The sequence below is a fragment of the Ptychodera flava genome, chromosome 21, assembly GCF_041260155.1.
Source record: "Ptychodera flava strain L36383 chromosome 21, AS_Pfla_20210202, whole genome shotgun sequence".
Taxonomy (NCBI): domain Eukaryota; kingdom Metazoa; phylum Hemichordata; class Enteropneusta; family Ptychoderidae; genus Ptychodera; species Ptychodera flava.
In genome coordinates, this window is record NC_091948.1 from 35,503,209 (window position 1) to 35,523,265 (window position 20,057).

General features: G+C 38.1%; 1 protein-coding gene across 2 annotated transcripts in view; it reads right to left on the minus strand.

Annotated features, from left to right (window-relative positions):
• The window catches only part of LOC139122137 (myosin-IIIb-like), a 69,816-nt gene that overhangs the window by 49,317 nt on the left and 442 nt on the right, over positions 1 to 20,057 (minus strand). Inside the window, exons 2-4 of one of the 2 annotated variants that reach the window (XM_070687549.1) lie at positions 17,964 to 18,029; positions 10,607 to 10,737; positions 2,141 to 2,243 (exon numbers count right to left, since the gene is read on the minus strand). In XM_070687549.1, coding sequence (XP_070543650.1) covers positions 2,141 to 2,243; positions 10,607 to 10,737; positions 17,964 to 18,029 — 300 coding nt within the window. The remainder of the gene's footprint in view (positions 1 to 2,140; positions 2,244 to 10,606; positions 10,738 to 17,963; positions 18,030 to 20,057) is intronic. The other variant, XM_070687550.1, reaches the window with a different exon arrangement.

Below are 20,057 nucleotides of genomic sequence, written 5' to 3' on the forward strand. Positions count from 1 at the left end.
GCGCCTCAGGGACAGATATTCATTGGGTAGAATGCGCCTCAGGGACAGATATTCATTGGGTAGAATGCGCCTCAGGGACAGATATTCATTGGGTAGAATGCGCCTCAGGGACAGATATTCATTGGGTAGAATGTGCCTCAGGGACAGATATTCATTGGGTAGAAACCGTAGAATACGCCTCAGGGACAGATACATTCATTGGGTAGAATGCGCCTTAGGGACAGATATTCATTGGCTAGAATACGCCTCAGAAACAGATATTCATTGGGTAGAATGCACCTCAGGGACAGATATTCATTGGGTAGAAACCGTAGAATACGCCTCAGGGACAGATACATTCATTGGGTAGAATGTGCCTCAGGGACAGATATTCATTGGAGTACAATGTACCTCAGGGACAGATATTCATTGGGTAGAATGTGCCTCAGGGACAGATATTCATTGGAGTACAATGTACACCTCAGGGACAGATATTCATTGGGAAGAATGCACCTCAGGGACAGATATTCATTGGGTAGAATACGCCACGGGGACAGATATTCATTGGGTAGAATACGCCTCTGGGACAGATATTCATTGGGTAGAATACGCCTCAGTGACAGATATTCATTGGGTAGAATACGCCTCTGGGACAGATATTCATTGGGTAGAATACGCCTCAGTGACAGATATTCATTGGGTAGAATACGCCACAGGGACAGATATTCATTGGGTAGAATACGCCACAGTGACAGATATTCATTGGGTAGAATACGTCTCAGGGACAGATATTCATTGGGTAGAATACGTCTCAGGGACAGATATTCATTGGAGTAGAATGTACCTCAGGGACAGATATTCATTGGGTAGAATGTACCTCAGGGACAGATATTCATTGGGTAGAATGTGCCTCAGGGACAGATACATTCATTGGGTAGAATCGCCTCAAGGACAGATATTCATTGGGTAGAATGTACCTCAGGGACAGATATTCATTGGGTAGAATGTACCTCAGGGACAGATATTCATTGGGTAGAATGTACCTCAGGGACAGATATTCATTGGGTAGAATGCGCCTCAAGGACAGATATTCAGACTCAAACTTGTACAATAATACCCCCGGTAGTTTGGTCCACAATTTGTAGGGGCTCTATTTGAAACTGACATGGGATAACTCTTTTTGAAGCTGACATGGGTTAACTTAAAGTTTTCACTGGCAAAGTTTTGTGAAAATCAAAAAACTTAATTTTTTTACTGTAAAGTCAACATGGATGGCTTAAAGAATCAGTAAACATTCGGTATTTTACTTCTCTATTGTAAAATTTTGAAGCATGAACCCGGATTTTTATTCTTGATTTTTTTAATAGAAATGATTTATAGTTACCTTGCCGTAAGTTTTGAGCAAAAGTTTAAGTCTTTCATTTTTGAGGTGCATCACTACCTTGAGACACCATTCTCCATCCTTGACCATCATATCAGTGGTTGATTTCAAAGATTACTCATGAACATCACTATCACAACTTAATTTGGATCAATTTCTATTTAAGTGACAATGCCATACCAATCAAAAGATGGTCCTTGCCATATTATGTGATGAAAGTGCCAATCTTGGCATTTTTGCCCATGATTCAAAATACATTCAGCTGATGACGCCCTAAAATGCAACCTCTGACACTATTTTCATCTGTTTTTGTAAAAAAATTGTGTGACTTATGATTTGCGAAAATTACTTTTCCACAATAAATGACCCAAAAGCTAGCACACTTGTAAAAATTAGCCTTGGTGAATTTCCTCTTTAAATCTTAAATCATAGAACCAAGGCAAAGAATCTTGATTAAGTGTATCTGCAGATATGTACATTTATTGTTTCATATTCAAAAACAAACAAGCAATGCAAACAAATTATTTTCATAAACATCAAATGTCATCCATCCACAAAATGTTACTGGTATTAACTGATTAAGAATATATGAAACATATTCTTAGTAATTTACCATCAATGTCAAGTCTAAAGATACCACATCCAATGTCAATTCTTCGTTTATAAATCCAGCATTTCAAACACATTTTGTATATTCCGAGTCATTTGACTAGTGGTTATCCGTTAACTTGATTGTTTGATTAATAAGGATATTTGAGTTAATGAAATGACATACTGTACCTGCAGTATTTGCTGCTCCAACTGATTGTTACCTTTGCACAGTTCAACTAACTGTTTAATGATCAGTTTTGTACTCTCTGTTTTACCAGCTCCACTCTCACCACTGTATGGATACAAATAAAGAGTACAACGGTAAATTTGACTTTCCATCAAGCCGCCAAGAAATGAAGAAACATGTAGATGCAGAAGATAATTGCATGGCGGAAATGATAACAGTTTTTACATCACAACATTCTCTGTCATTCATAATGCATACATATATGTTGTTGAATGCACATAACTTAACAATTAAGACATTTTGTAGAAAGCACTCATGACATCACAATTGTTTTGCAGAATGCAAGAAAAAATGGGACAATAAAAAGTGATCTGCTGATGCATCTTCAAAACATTTTTAGGGAAATTCTAATTAATTTATTTCCTTCACTGTGCTTTCACTGTTGCTCATAAAGCTTATAAATTACAACAAAATTGAAACATTAAGAACAAGTCATTGACAATGACATAGTCCCCACTTGTAATAGGAGTATTAGTCTTGATGGGGCAGGGAAATGTGGTCATTAAGAAGTATCACTGGAGTGTATATGTTGAGATCTATGGGCACATAGGTCTATGTCGTTGTTCCCAATTTGAAAAACATGAGGCATGTCTAAGTTATGGTTCTAAATCGGGGAAAAAAGATCAGACCTCTAGCTGTATTGGCCAGCTAAGAAATACATATGCGCATAATAATGAGTACAAGTGTGACATCTTAAGGTCTAATATGCTATCAGAATTGGAGGTATAGAACTTGTGGTTACTGAGTTATGCATATATATGTATAATCAAGGTCAAAGGTCATAAGGTCACATGACATTTTGAAAAAAATTGTATTGTTAATTTATCCCTATCTGCCAAAAATCACACCTCTAGCTCTATTCGCTTGCCCAGAATTAGATGTGTGCATAATTAAGAGGTAAAGCGTGTGTTGTCATAAGGTCTCCCACCCTACTAAATATAAAGGGCATAGCACTTGTGGTTACTTATTTATCGATGTAAACTTATATTTCAGGTCAAAGGTCATCGAGGTCACATGACAAATGGTCAAAAAATTTCTATCCTATAGTTATCCCTATATACCAAAATCAGACATCCAGCTCTATGGGCTTGCTCAGAATTAGATATACGCATAATTAATGAGGTACAGCATGAAGCATCATAAGGTCTCCCATCATACCATATATGAAGGGTGTAGCACTTGGGTTACTGAGTTATGGACAAATATATATATTTGAGGTCAAAGGTCATTGAGGTCACGTGACATTTTGTCAAAAAAATTGTATTGCTAAGTTATCCTATATACCAAAAAATCAGAGCTCTAGCTCTATTGACTCGCTCAAAATTAGATATGCACATAATTAATGAGGTACAATATGTGGCGTCATAAGCTGTCCCATCATACCATATATGAAGGTGTAGCACTTGTGGTTACTGAGTTATGGACAAATATGTATATTTGAGGTCAAAGGTCACCGAGGTCACATGACATTTTGTCAAGAATATACATGGGAGTCTATGGAGACTGCCTTACCGGTATACATGGGAGTCTATGGAGGTGAAAACTAAAAAGTCCTCTAACGCGGCAAATTTGATCGCATTGTGAAACAAATCGACGTGCATCTGTATGGGGTAGGGTACTATCCTTGTGCAAAGTTTGAAAGAAATTGACCTGGGCATGTCTGAGATATCTGCGTGAACGGACGGACGGTGTCCGTGGGGACTAAAAAAATGAGTGTACCATCACAGACTTACAAATGTTTTTGTTACATGTAATTTTCAACAGTTATTTTTGGTTAGATCATGAATTCTCTTGAAGTACATGTTATCAGTCATAGCCATATGTCATCTTTGAAAGCATTCTAGCACCATAGTCAACCCATGATCAATGACAAAGTTCTGGGCAGGTACAGTAAGTGTCAGGTGATAGCATTGGACCTTGATCAGGGCTACATCATAAAATGAGCATGCGAAAGGTTTCAAGATCCCCAGGTTGTATACTATGATAGTGGTAAGCTTTGTATTAGGGTAGTTTCGAGACACCCAAATACATTGTCACATGTCAACTTTCTGCATATCTTGAGCTCTGTGTAATATGTCACACAGTTCCCTAGAATGTGTAGCACATTTCCATGGAATATGTCACACTCTAATGGAATATGTAACATAATTCCATGGGACAAACTTCCATGGACTGTGGCACGTAGTTCTGTTGAATATGTCGCACAGTCCCAAAGGAAGTGTCACACTGTTCCCTAGGATAAGTCACAGTTTTCATGGAAACTGCTTGGCACGTTCTAGGGAACTTTGTGGCACATTCTATGGATCTGTGTGATATTTGAACGATACCATGTTGCATAATCCAGGGAAATATGTGACATTATCGAGGGAACTGTGTAAAATATTGCATTGAACTGTGTGACATTTTCTATGAAACTCTGTACAGTTTTTTAAGATGTGTCACACAATTTTCAACAATATTAATACATGTTACATAAAAAATTGGTGTTTACAAAGCATATGCTGAGCGTTTAAAAATGCTTTTCAGAGTAGATCAAGAAAAGGTAAAAACATAGAAAGCAAAAGTGTTGAAAACCTTCAGTACATGTATTCAGTTGTTGTCCCCTACCCTTCCTGAGGGTGGGGCCCATAATGTTTGGGCTTTTAAATTGCACTCAATATTTTAGCCTCTTTGCATGTGTTCCAACACAATAAACAAACTGGTCTGACAAGACTGCCCTGTCATCTGAGTGATACTATCATTTAATCAACACGACTTGTCTTGCATTCTAATTAGAAACACATGTTTCAAATTATATACTTATTGCACTAGTTGTTCCATTTAACTCATGCAAGTCACAGCTTGTCATACAACAACACAATTACGTCCTTTAAGATTGCTAGAAAAGGGGCTCATTAAAATTTTGCAGCAATAAATGAAAAATACCGTCACGGAAAGTGTGCTCACATTCGGTTTGAATTGGTCCATTCAAGAAATATTTAAACCAGAAAAACAAGAATGACAAAAGCAAATAAGGTCTCCAACTTAGGTACTGGAGGTCATCTTTATCAACATGCATATCAATTTCTATAGCAATGGGACAAGCAGATCCTACATACATTTATAAGCAAATACATGTATCAACAAAAAAATTAGCCAGAGAAGGCTTGAAAAAAAGAAAAGGTTGGAAGAGTGGGGAAAAAATACCACAATTATACGGTGTCGCTCAAATTTGATCAGAACTGGTATATACCAGTACATGGGTACCAAAGATCAACAATAAATGTTGTTTCTATCTGTTCAGTGGAGGAAAATTCTACGTTGATGTTATGACAATGATTTCTGCACAGTACAACTAGAAAAACAACAGGAAATATTAAAACCAGAAAAACAAGAATGACAAAAGTAAATAAGGTCTGAAACTTTAGGTACCGGAGGTCAACTTCAGCAACATGCATAGCAGAAACAGCCCCTGTCTTTACATAGGTCCATGTAAGTTGTTGAGTTAGTAACAGTAGACAGTCTGACCCCCCCCCCCCTCTACTGTCTATGGTTTGAGCAGGTCTGTTAATATGTAAAAGTTCATAAACAATGACAGGACATGACTAAAGATCAGTGGAGTTGGCCTGTTTCTTTCTGGCATGTCATCACTCCTGCACATTTGCAGGAATTTCCCTTTTTCTTACCTCATTTGCACATTTTTGACACTAACGTGTTCATTTTAACAACGTCACATCTCAACCCCTGCATCTACCTGTAAACCAAATACTGAGATGGTAGCTTTGGCCGTATGGGAGCCTTTGTGTGTGACAGACATACATTCGCACATACATACCCACATACATACAGACGCCACAACTCATCATATACACTGTAAGCTCTTTTTGGTATTTATATACAAAACCAAATATGAGCTAAAAATAAAGACTGGGAAAAAATGTACAAGGGATCTGGTAAAAAGTAATTGACCACTTTCACGGAAGAAGATTTCAAAGCGAGACTACGCACACCGGGGTGTTCCGGTGTATGCGCTGCTGTGGTCTGAGGCGGAAAAAACCTGGTTCTCGGAGGAGGGAGTTGGAGGAAAAAAGTTTAGACTTTTCAAAAATCAAATGATAATCATGTCAAAATATAAGGCTGACATACCGATTATTTTCATCATAAACGCCAAAGAATATTACATAAATTCTAACACTACGAGTGTTCAACGCTATGAAAGCCTGCAAGTTGTATGGAAGAAGTCACACTGACGAACAACTACTTGCCTAGCGCTTACGATCAAGATTAGTGCAGATTGCATGACAAATGTATTTCATTAAATAATACAAATACGGAATGCCTAATATATATTTATTTTAATTAATTAGCAGTATTTGTCCATAGGAACTTGTCAGTATCATTTGTTAGTATAGTGTAGAATTTACCGTTAACGAACACCCTAGCCGTACGTCGTATGTTGATGTAAATACCCTGCGCGCACATCTAAAAACCGCGATCTTCCACTTCCAGGAAAGTGGTCTATGCTACCTCATCAATCTTCAAGACCCTACCCCTCCTGAATATCAAATGTTCCACCCCTTGGTTGACCATGTTTACATAAGGCCAGATGGCAGGAAATGTATTTACACCCTTTGGGATTTCTTAATTAATGCTATGAGTGCTATCATTTGAATGTAAACAGCACTTAAATTAGTTACAGATAGTGAAATGCCTTCCACTGTGGGGGGTGATTACGACATCTGGAATTATCCTGGATCCAAATATCTACATGTAATCAGTTCTTGTGTGTCTTACATGGAAATGTTGTAAAAATTGATCCGCAATGAAAAAATTTACCTCAGCTTTGTTTTCTGGATCAAATTTTACAACAAATTGATACCAAATATGACAAAATTATGTTCACAGCCTTCAAAACTGTCTCACAACATATCCTGGGTTGGTGTACAAATGTAGGTCATTTAAGGTCAAAAACTGAGAAAATTGCCTACAATATAAAAATTTGGAGTTTCCCGACACTTTGAGCAGAAAATTTATCTAATAACATCCCTCGTGCCTTTTGTACCAAATTACAAAGCTATCGACAAGAAATTTTGAGAACAAGTTTTCTTGACCAAAACTGACAAAATTGTCTTAAAAATACAAATTTGTACTTCCACATATCTAATTATTGTCATCCCTGGAAATCTGTACACCAAATATAAAAGCTGTCTGTCCAGGGGCTTAAGAAAGAAAATATTTTTAGGATTTTTTGACCAAAAATAACAAATATTGCCCCAAAATAGTACTTTTTCCTATTTTGTCATAATTTCAACAAATTAGAAGGGTAACACCTTTAAAACACACCCAACCCAAATTTGAGAGAAACTGGGCTGGCGGTTTCAGAGAAGAAGAATTTTTACTTAAAATGAGGAAAATAACCAAACAAGTCATCGTTGATGACACAGTCCCCACTTGTTAATGGGTACTTTGATTACAAGTCCTCAGAGAGGATAGAGTCCTCTTCATTAATTAGGTCTGTGATAAAAATACTTTGATACAGATGGCACTCAATGGCCAAGAATGAGTTCCATGGTGATGAAAACATAAAACCAATGTAGGCCACCATCCTAAAGTTCATAAAATGAGTCAACTAGGAATTAATCAACAGGGTGTTGCAAAACATTTTTGCATACAATCCTAATACGTAATAGATTATCACTGGTACCATATTTCATGAAGTTTGATGCAGTATTTACAACAAACTATGAGATCAACATCTGTATCAAGTTTCATCAAATTTGACGTTGTATTAATTTGTGGCTATATCACTCTAATTAGGAAAGTTCATTACATATGCAATTACAAATTAATTAAAATGACACTGATAAATGTCTTTTTCAATGTTAAAGCAATGTGAGCTTAACATCTGTGCACAGTTTCATGAAATTTGGTGCAGTATTTCTTGACATATCAGCCTACTTACAAAACTTCAATAATTGACATGTTACTGCTACATGACATGTTACTGCTACATGACGTGAAACAAATTGACGAGCATATGTATGAAATAGGTCAATGTCCTTGTACCAACTTTGAATGATACTGGTGGAAATATGTCTGAGTTATGGCTCTGTACATTAGAAAATTGTAACAAAATCACCGCCATGCAGCGATATTGATCTTACTGTTTAAAAAATCAACACGTACCGTATATGTATTACATAAGTCAATGTCCATGTACCAAAACTGAATAAGATCAGTTGAGACTTGCCAGAGTTATGGCTCTCGACATGAAACAACCATAACAAATTGCCACCATGTGCCATATTTGACCACCTTGTGAAACCAATCGACATACATATGTATAAATAAGTCAATGTCCTTGTACCAACTTTGAATAAATTCGCTGGATAAATGTACATGTCTGAGTTATGATTCCGGACATGAAAAAATCGGGAAAAAAAATGGCCACACGGCGGCCATATTGGATTGTATCACAAAACAAATCAATGTGCATATGTATGACATAGGTCAATGTCCTTGCACTAAGTTTGAATAAAATTGGTGAATAAAATCGTACGTGTCCAAAGGACGTGAACAAATTGTAACACAATGCCTGCCATGCAGCCATATTGGATCATATCATGAAACAAATTGACGTACATATGTATGACATAGGTTAATGTCATTGTACAAACTTTGAATAAAATCGGTTGAGATATGCCTGAGTATTATGGCTCTGTACATGAAAAAATCGTAACAAATTGGCCACACGGCAGCCATATTGGATCGTATCACAAAACAAATTGACGTGCATATCTATTACAGTGGTCAATATCCTTGTACCAACTTTGAAAAAAATCGGTTGAAACATGTCTGACTTATGGCTCTGTACATGAAAAAATCGTAATAAAATGGCCGCCTGGCGGCCATATTGGATCGTATCACAAAACAAAGTGACGTGCATATCTATGACATTGGTCAATGTCCTTGTACCAACTTTGAATAAATTCAGTTGAAACATGTCTGAGTTATGGCTTTGTACATGAAAAAATCGTAATAAAATGGCCGCCTGGCAGCCATATTGGATCGTATCACAAAACAAATCGACATGCATATCTATGACATTGGTCAATGTCCTTGTACCAACTTTGAATAAAATCGGTTGAAACATGTGTGAGTTATGGCTTTGTACATGAAAAAATCGTAATAAAATGGCCGCCTGGCGGCCATATTGGATCGTATCACAAAACAAATCGACGTGCATCTGTATGACATATGAAGTAATCCTTGTACCAAGTTTGAATGAAAGCGCTCCTTGCATCTCTGAGATATCTGCGTGAACGGACGGACGCACGCACACACACACGCACGCACGCACGCACGCACGGACGCACGCACGGACATGACCAAACCTATAAGTCCCCCCGGACGGTGTCCGTGGGGACTAATAACCAAACAATTCCGCAAAAATACAAAATTCAAGATATCTTCACGATATTCATAAAACTGTATAAGGTTCACCTAAGGTACATGTACTTGCACACAAATTTTCAAAGCAATCAAAACAGCGGTTCTTGAGTTATTAATTCTTGACCATTTTCACATTTTTTAAGCTCATTTGCATAATTTTGGCAATGCAAACTTCATTTGAACAAAATCCCATCTATAGCCTAGGATGCATCAACACACCAAATACCAAGCTGAAAAACGCAGCGGTTCGTTGGTTTTTGATGTTGACGGACATACTATATGTACACACATAGATACATACATGTACATACAGACGCCACGAACTTCAGCTTATACGATAACCTCACATTGGTATACCAAATGTGAGCTAAAAACCATGCAGAAGTATTTGCAGTTGTTTTAAAAAAATTCTCAATCACTGAATCAGCAAAAGTTGAAGCAGTGATTCTGAGCAACAAATTAATTTTATCTGGCATTATCAAAATTTTCCCTTTGCTTCTAAACCTTCCTACTTGCAATCTCCAAATTACCTTGGGGCTGTGGAAAGTGATATGCTGTCAGTTTATACACAATGTAAAAAAGGCAACACAAACCAAACATCAGACTGCCATGCATGCTACCCACTCAATACCTTTGCATGTTACCTACATGTAGCTTCAAAGTTAAACAATGCTACAAAGCGCTCTGAGTGATGAGATGTAAGTTTTTTATTAAAGTGTCTTTTTCAAAGTGTTGGCATAGGGAGAGGTTTTTATTACCAGAGGTACATATAGTTATGATGCTAATATAATAATGATCTTAGAATAATACATTGACCATCATAAGGATAGAGTGATATTGGCATGAGTGTGTGATAAAATTGTTGTGTTTAGATTTTTCTGGTTCAAACTACTGTATTTGGTGATACAATTATATGCATGTATTTCCAGACACTGATGCATGTATGATGATGTATTGATAGAGTGTTTGCTAATCACCTGATGACGATACATTGGTTTTTAGCTCTGTTTGGTTGAACACCAGTCATGGCTTGATATGCTGAATCAGCGACTGCAAACAAATGTGGAGGGCTGCAACTTTTCTTGCTGTTCTTATACATGGCAGAAAACTGTTAACAAATATACCATGGAAATCAAGTCAATATCAATCTCTGTAGATAAATTTAACAACTGAATAAGTAGCTGATGTTGTATTTGACAGATGTCAATAATATAAAACCTGGTATACATATGAAAAGTAAAATATTCGAATGTGTATGGCCACTTCAATGACTTTAAAGAATATTTGTCCCAATTAAGGGCACATTTTACCTTTGCAGAGTACAGAATGTACATGTACACACAAAATCTAAATTCAAACTACATGTCACAATAAGACACAAATAGAATTAAAAGTCAAAGACTGAAGACTTGTTGCTTTAATCCAAAATATTCAGTGATCATTCCATATGTACATGTACAAATTACGTCTAGTTTACAATTGGGTTCGAACTCACAACATATTGCATCAGTCGCCTAGCGGAGAGGCAACAGACAGAACCGCTCGGCTAAATCCCAACTATCAAAAAGAGTGGTTCAATAACCGGCTAAGTTGTTACATTTTTCTGACTGTGACCGCTCCACACGTTGTAGAGTTCATGAAGCACTCACGCACATAAGCTCACAATCACACATCGCACACACAAACTATATCGAAGCCAAGCAATGAATACATCGCTTATAAAACTGGGCAAACGACAGTCTCGGGCACAATTCTGTCCACCAGCAGAGCTACCAACCCAGGGTAGAAAATAAGGCTAGTTCACAATTGGATTCGAACCCACAACATACTGCATCAGTCGCCTAGTGGAGAGGCAACAGACAGAACTGCTCGGCTAAATACCCACTCTCAAAAAAAGAGTGGTTCAATAACCGGCTAAGTTGTTACATGACATCAAGAAATTTCTTTATTCACTGTTAAAGTGACATGAGCACAACATCTGTACCAAGTTTCATCAAATTTGGTGCAGTATTCCTTGACATGTCAGCATTATTACGAAAATTCATTATATATGCAAATCAGCAATAAATTAACATGGTACTGCCACATGTCTTTGCATGCTATTACAACACTTTAAAGTCCATATATTACCTGATTTTGTTTAATTTGAACTTAATACTGATGTTTAGTAAAAAAGCCATAATACCCAAATCATTAAAAATTATTTTGTGTATCCATTTCTATAATATTATATTTCATACATAAAACACTTGAAATACAGGTCCTCAGAAAAAATCTGAATTTATATTGGCCGCAAAATGGTCATGTGACATGACGTCATGCGAGGCCATCAGTGTCGAAGTCACGAAATGGGTACGACGGTACGGTACAGTGTCTGGTAGGCATCAATGAATCGGAGAGCCCGCGTACCCGGTCCGGCTAGGCTCCACTATGCTGTGAAGATCGGTGGAGATACACGAATCAAATTGATTCAGTTACGAAATTAGTAATCCTGCGATACAAACAAATATGGTCAAGAGAAAAAAACTAGACTCAAAGTTCACGGAACTAACGCAGCGCGAATATCAGTTGTTATTTCTGGAACGCAGGAAGGTCGTTTGCTGTGCAAGTACATGTACATGTACTGTCGGATAACTTTGGAGAAGCAGATCAAAACTCCGGCGATGATGATTATATTCAGGTACATCACTGACAAAACGGCCTCGGGGCCAATCAAAACTCCGGCGATGATGATTATATTCAGGTACATCACTGACAAAACGGCCTCGGGGCCACTACAGTTGCAGGGAAGGTGACAATGACTATAATTGTACCGCTACCGGTAAACTTGCGACACAAATAACGTGTGTATTTTATGTCCATGACACAGTGGACATCACAACAACAAGGGAAATAAATAATCGTGGATAATTATTATTCTCTGTAATTTGTGGTTTCATTTCGTTGTTTATTACATGATCTTTTAAGTGTTTTTAAAACAAAGGGCATACACAAGACATTTTAGTGCGATGCCGAGTTCAACGTGGCGCGGTGCCGCATATACCGGGTGCTCTCTTCTCGTGACCAGGGCTCATTACTCAGACTCGTATCAGCATCTGATGACAGACTGAGTTATGAATTCGAGTTTCACACAGCTGCTGTCAGTATGTTTTGTTTGGGCATACATGTATTTATCATAAAATTGAAGCCCTAATGATGATATTTATTCTCTACAACACTCCTGAAGGCTCGGGTGAACCTGGATCTGAAGGTATTCCGTTGCTTGGTCTATCTATAGCCGATTGAGCCACAGGTTAGGGAGATACCTCGCACCTTGCTGGCTCAAAACCTATATGGCCGTGGCCCTGAATTTCCTGAACAATAGTCATGTACCGTAGAGACCAAGACTCCCCATCACTATCATCTGAATCATACACTCCGAGTCCAAAACCTATCTCTTCATTCGCGCTCGCCGAGTTTAAATTTGACGCCATTGATTCTGTATGTACAGGAGGCATAGATCGATTTGCACAATTGCCTCACGTGACGTCACAGATGAGGGCGTGGTTCAAACAGAGATTTTTTTCTCAAGCCGTGAATTTTTAGCAAGATTGCATTTATTTATCAACAGAAATGAATAAAATGACACCAGCATTTGACACATGACTCCAATAAGAGTTTATAGTAAAAAGATAAAAAATATCATTTCAAAGGTAATATATGGACTTTAAGATCAACATCTTTACAAAGTTTCATCAAATTTGCTGCAGCATTTCTTGACACATCACAATATATATATGAAAGTTCATCAAACACACAAATGAACGATCAATTAACATGATACTGCTTAATATCTTTGTACACCATTATAGGAACTAAAGATCTGTACCAAGATTCAGCAAATTTGCTGTAGAAGTTCTAGACATATCACCCTTAGCTAATTATAAACATTCACCAAATATGCAAATAAGCAATAATTGACATGATCCTGCTAAATGTCTTTGTACACTGATTGTTTTAATGACTCAATGTGCAATATTTGGATATCTTTATTGGTGCGAATGCCTATGCCAAGATGATAAAGTAGGGTAGCAAAGTCATGGTCATCTTTTTGTCTCATACCTAGTGTTAGTTGATGAACTTTACATAAATCTTGCTATAGATTTGTTGCTAATGGACAATAAATGTGTTTCAGATAATTTGACAGCAATCCATCTATGACAGGTTTAAATTCTAATAGATGTATGTCTGCTATTTAAAGGACAGAAACTCCTCAAATAATCTTTTGCTCCCTGTAATATCCTGAAGGCAAAGATTTACAAAGTTAAATTGACGATTTCCACCAATACTGACTTCATCAATAATAATCTAAATGTGTTCTTGTCATTAGGTAGCTTTGTAAAGTCATACAAAGGAAAATAGACGATGTTCCGCTGTTTGCGAGATCTCGCGAGACTTTAAGACATGCCCGTAGAAACAGGTTTCCAGCTTAGTAATACAAGTCAAACTTTGTATAGAACTAGAAAAAGTGCAGAACTGAGCAAAGATTGCAACTTCATATATTTTATGCAGTGTTTAAAGGGAAACCTAAGTCCAGCGACTTTGACCATTTATCCCTTCCAAAATCACCCTTGAATAAAATGCAGCTCAAATTAGCAACATAATTGCACGTGCTGACGACTACGGAGCGACGAAAAGAGACATTGAAGTAGACGACATTTATGGAAATGAGCTCGGAATCCCATGGGCGCGAAAGGGCTCATGGGAGGGGCGTGCGTGACGTCATCGGCGATACACGAACGTGTGTAACAGCTTACCAAAGCATTGGAGTCTATGACTGCAGGAGTGCAGTTCTGCACGTTACGACTTTTTAATGCTCAGTAGCATAAAAAACAATTAACTGTTGTTCAGTTGAGTGCAAAAATCACTCAAGGAAGAACAAACGGAGTCAGCTTTTACCGTCTTCCCACAGAACAGCTTTTTCAAAGACAGTCAGTGGCTAAAGAAAGTCGGGCGAGTTTTAAAATATATCATGGAGGTTCTAATTCTTTCAGGATGATTGTTTTATAAGGGATTTTGGGACTCTGATACCGATATAAGACGATACCACACAATGCGGTTCGTATCTTGACATGCTGAGTCAGCCTACTATCGCCGGTTTTAACCAGATAAATATTAATATTGGCGATTTCGGGACTCTAAAATCCGAAGACGAAACTACACAAAGCGTCTATTACATGAATCTTGACATCCCGGGTCTGCCAAATCTCCGATATATAACCAATAAATATAGGCAATTTCGGGACTATACCTGGTAATATTGATATTACAAGATACTGGAATGACTTCTTGCCTACTGCGTCTCGGCACGCCGGGTCTGAGAAATCGCCGATATTATATTTACTCGATAAATATCAATTGTGCCGGGACTCCTAGGCTAATATCGATACCAGACGATCCTAGATTTACTTGCACTGTGTGGTGTCGGCACGCCGGGTCTACGAAATCACGGATATTTGTCCGATAAATATCGGCGACTTAGGACTTTAACTCTGATACCGGACGATACTTTGTCAAATTGTGGGTAAATATCCTATGTATATCAGAGATTTCACCACCTAACAGATCTGACCACCCGACTACCTCTGTCCGACTCTTAGTTCAAAAATAGCATCCATGGCCGGTAGTCAAGAATACTGTATGTTTTACATTATTAGATTTATTAATGCACGAAATACATTTTTTACATGTAAAGCATGTTTTTTCATTAAATGTCCACACGGGACTTCGTCGAGAGGGCCGATCGGATATCATCGGGACTCGGGAGGCCCTTGCACAAATTACATTCTTTACATGGAAACATTTTTACTTGGCGATCGGGACTTGAACAGAGGACATATCGGAAACCATCGGGAGTTTTGGCTGGTCTTGTATGAAATACATTCCTTACAACAACAAGACGATACTATTTTTTTAAATAGCGGGCAAATATCCATTATATCGGCGATTTCATCACTTTGTAGATCTGAATAAGCCCGACTTCCTAAGTTTGACACCACTTTCGACAAATAGACGACACTGTAGGCCTAATAGATTTGTCAAATCGCGAATAAATATTTTCCGATACATATCGGAGATTTCGCAACCTTAATGATCTGGCCAAGCTCGTCTTACACGGTAACACATACAATCAGTCAATCCTTCCGTATCATTCAAAAATTAATTTTAAGCGACTGATACAGAAAACTCTGTTTTAGAAACGTAGCGTTGAAGGATCACAGGGTCACTCAGTGGGTGACTCCCTCCGCTGAATCATACACAAAACGCAAACTGTACCAAGATATGAACGATGTTTTGAGATGCTTTCCAATTATTACATATCTTGGTTCAAATAAGTATGGTTTGATTTCAGTCAGGGAAAAGTAATACTCGATATCAGAAATATCGCTGTCCGAACTCTCCATAGTCGTCTCACGAACGCGCTGAACTGTACACAGTACTCCTCCAGCTGCAAGCTACAATCGTCTGTATCCCCAATGACGTCACGCACGCTTCTCCCATGAGCCCTTTCGCGCCCATGGAATTCCGGGCTCATTTCCATAAATGTCGTCTACTTCAACTTCTCTTTTCGTCGCGCCGTAGTCGTCAGCGCGTGCAATTATGTTGCAAATTTGAGCTGCATTTTACTCAAGGGTGATTTTGGAAGGGATAAACGGTCAATGTCACTGGACTTAGGTCTCCCTTTAACGTAATTAGCGACTTGTCCTGTTTTACACAGTTTGTCCTGTGTTGCGAGAACACGTCCACTTCGAACCACATATTCTCGCGATATCTCGGAATGTCTCGCGCGGTTCGGAACATGGTCTATTGTGCACTGTTTGCCTCTGGATGCAATACCAAATTGTGTACTTCCTTGACAGATAACATATGACATCATGGATACTTAATCTCTGGAATGTGAATGTCAAAGTCTGTATATATGTTGACTCCATTTTAACAAACTGGAACTTCAACACAGTCTAAACATCTGTACCAAATATCAACAAAGACTGTTCCGGAGTTTTTGGCTTTTTGCCGTTTACGGAAAAAATCACAATAAAAGAATGACCTCCAGTCATTATGTTAAAAATCTACTGAATCTCAACGGCGTGAACACTATAACGTTGCGCCTGACCATACCCTGGTTGCAATGCTTACAGACCCCACTGTATAATGCAACCAGCTATTGTTTTCGAAAATTATTCATGTAATTCTTTAGGGATATACAAGCTTTACTTTCATCTGTTTTCGTAGTTTGGATTATTATTGTCGTAGTCTATGAAAATATTGTTAGTGCCTCTGACGCCTCTGGCTTCTGCGAATTCCGTGGACATGTGCAACGCAAACACGTCCAATGCATCAGTACCACAGTCACTTGTGGTAATTCATGATGGTTGCTGTGTGGTATACATAATGCATACCACACAGTGGCCATCATGTATGGAATCACAAGTGACTGTGTGGTCAGTATGCCCTCTGACTGGCATTGCTTCCAGATTGTCTAAGTTTCAACCATGAAGTGTTACTTGCTTTCATCATTTACGCCCATGGTGAGAAGTACTGGCTGTATATATGGCTAGCTCTACGAAAGTTTATAATTCCAAATGCACGCCACTATTGGCACACACGGCCCAGAAATCAACCACAAAATAGAAATATACACGAGAATGTCACGGAATTGCACCGTGGTGAGAATGCTGTTGGTAGTTGACATGTACGTAAGTTTCCTAATTGCATATTATTGAAATAAAAGGTCCATAATCAGTGTAATGAAGAATAATGGTACGTAATTCAATGGTTGCAACACGGTCCTACCACAAAATCCCAAGGAAAGTCTGCCCCTGATGCATAGTTTTATAAGCCTGACATCATTATGAATTATTTATTATAGCAACCCAGACCCTGCAAGGTTCACAAGTCTGTGGGCCAAGGCGTTCACCCCGTTATCTACGCAACAGCCTACCATTAGCGGCTAAGTGCGATGGTCTGCTGATACTAGTCCTTCAATTTCTTATATGTTTTGACACTTATATGCCAACAGACTTGGAGCAAGTCTATATGTAAATGTGCATGTCTCATTTCCTCCATTGTGAACACTGATCTTAGTAAAATTTCACAAAACTCTATTTAACTCGAACTTAAAAAGGTACATGTATCTTTGTAATAATATGACAATATGGCTTCACTTCGGGCACCAGTGATACAGTGTACCTGCAATTCTTTATTGATCGAGGTAACTCTTGAATTGGTTAGTTTGAGCAAACAATCCACAGATTGGCTGTCAAGTACTACATTCAAAGATAAATTTTACCATACCTTATTTGTATATATTCCAACATCCTTGAAGGGGTTTACAGCCACCAATATGTCACCAATATATGTCTTTAAAGAGAAAATTGACATACATTTTAATTTACTTAATATCTGAAATATAGCTTGGTGAGGACATGATAAAAACAATAAGCAGTAACCAAATTGACCTGATTTGTGATCTTTTCCGGCCTTTTGGTTTATTAAAGCACTAGTTGATCCAACAATGTCATGATCAAAGCACTATTTCCAAACTGAGACAACATTGTGTAATGGTTGAATGGAGAAATAAAGAAACTGAAATACAGACCCCTTCTCAAAATATTCCTTGCTGTCAGTCCCTCTAATCACATTGTTTAGCTTATATCACATTTTTTAGCTTATATATTTGTATCAACACAGCTGCGTTTATAGTGTAAAATATACTGCTATTGTTTACAGTTGAATTCTAGTCCAGACCTGAATTCATTTGTCAACAATAACAACGCAGTTTACACATGTATAGGTTGAGTTGACACGGTGAATACTGAGTATGTCCACATGCTTGGGGAGTAGAACAAGAAAGTATGGTTGACATTAAACTTTTTTCTTTTCTTTTTTTTTAATTTTATCAGTCCATCATCCAACAGGCGTTAGCCCAATTACAGGATGAGGTATGCATAACCCACTAACCCCCAATGGAGCACTGAGGAGTAAAGTGCCTTGGCTCAAGGGCACAACACCGAGCTAGAGTTGTGAACTCACCGTCCTCCGACAGTGAGTCCGTTACTCTGGACCTTCTGGGTCTTGAACCGGGTCTCGAACCCACCATCCTCTGATAGTGAGTCCGTAACCCTAACTACTTGGCCACGGTGCCTCCAAACTAAAAAAATAGTGATAAAATCATCAAAAGTTGGCATTACTGGGCCTTTAAACTTGACATCGTTTCTCAACATTGTATTCTGAGTGTATATATATCACTTTTTTGTGTTTCGTTTTTTTAAACTTTTAGCTTGGTCACACAGCCAGAGAATGAATATGTAGCGGTGTATCATTATATTGACATTTCAATTTATGACTGGACTGAAATGCAACTGACAGCAACATGCAAATTGTGTTGATAAGCTGAATACTGAATATTGCAACATGAAGACGTAAAACGAGAGATTGAAGTTGATACAAAAAGCAAAATTACTGAAAAAGTATCAAAATTATATGTTAGCAATATTGTTTGTTCAGGATGTATGATCGGAAAAAATAAATGCATTAATGTCATACTTTGAATTCAGTATTTTTTAATTCCGGTATATTAGAATAATAAAAATAAGATAAAAAGATGGGGCCACCACCCCATTTCATGAATTTTAACCGAAAGGGTAAAAAAGTAATTGCAATTTGCCCCATATAGTCCTACGTTTTGTTAATATGTAACTTGGCTGATGAATTGCATTGCGGGCTACTTGTCATACTAGACGACCTCTATGTTCCAAGCTGTTACAACTGCAGAGTTTCTATAGAAACTTCACAACAAACCGAAGTGAAAAAATCCAAAAACTCTTGTCTCGCCCTGTTACACGACTTTCCCTACCTCACATACTAGTACTCAAGGCTTATACCACCATGGTAGATACGCCAACAAGGGCGTGCCTTCATCGCATGATTCATCAACCCTCCGTTGTATGAGGAGGTACACGATGTACGTGTTATAGTTTGTTTTTAGTTTAACATACTTGTAGCCATCTCTCTTCGATGGCTCAGCTTATTCCCCAGTTCGATGAACGATTAACGATCAAAGCTGACATGGTAGGCTGTTATTGTGGCATGGCCCGATCTGTGTGATCCGATTTGTGTGGACTTGCCAAGAACAGTCCAAAAAAGACGCGTTGGCTCCATGTGAACACAAAATGGCCGAAATTTCATACATTGTATTGGTGTGAAGCCTGAAGGGGGTGCGGTTGAATTGGCAAGGTAGCGTGTGTTTCTGAAGAGCAGCATATAAACAGAGCTGACTGCTGTATGATTTGGGGTATGTGATCGTTTGTGTACAAAAAAAAGGTCGAACACCTGTATGACGCCATGTTTGTTATTGTGGAAAGTGCCTGCATGAAAGTCGAGATACTC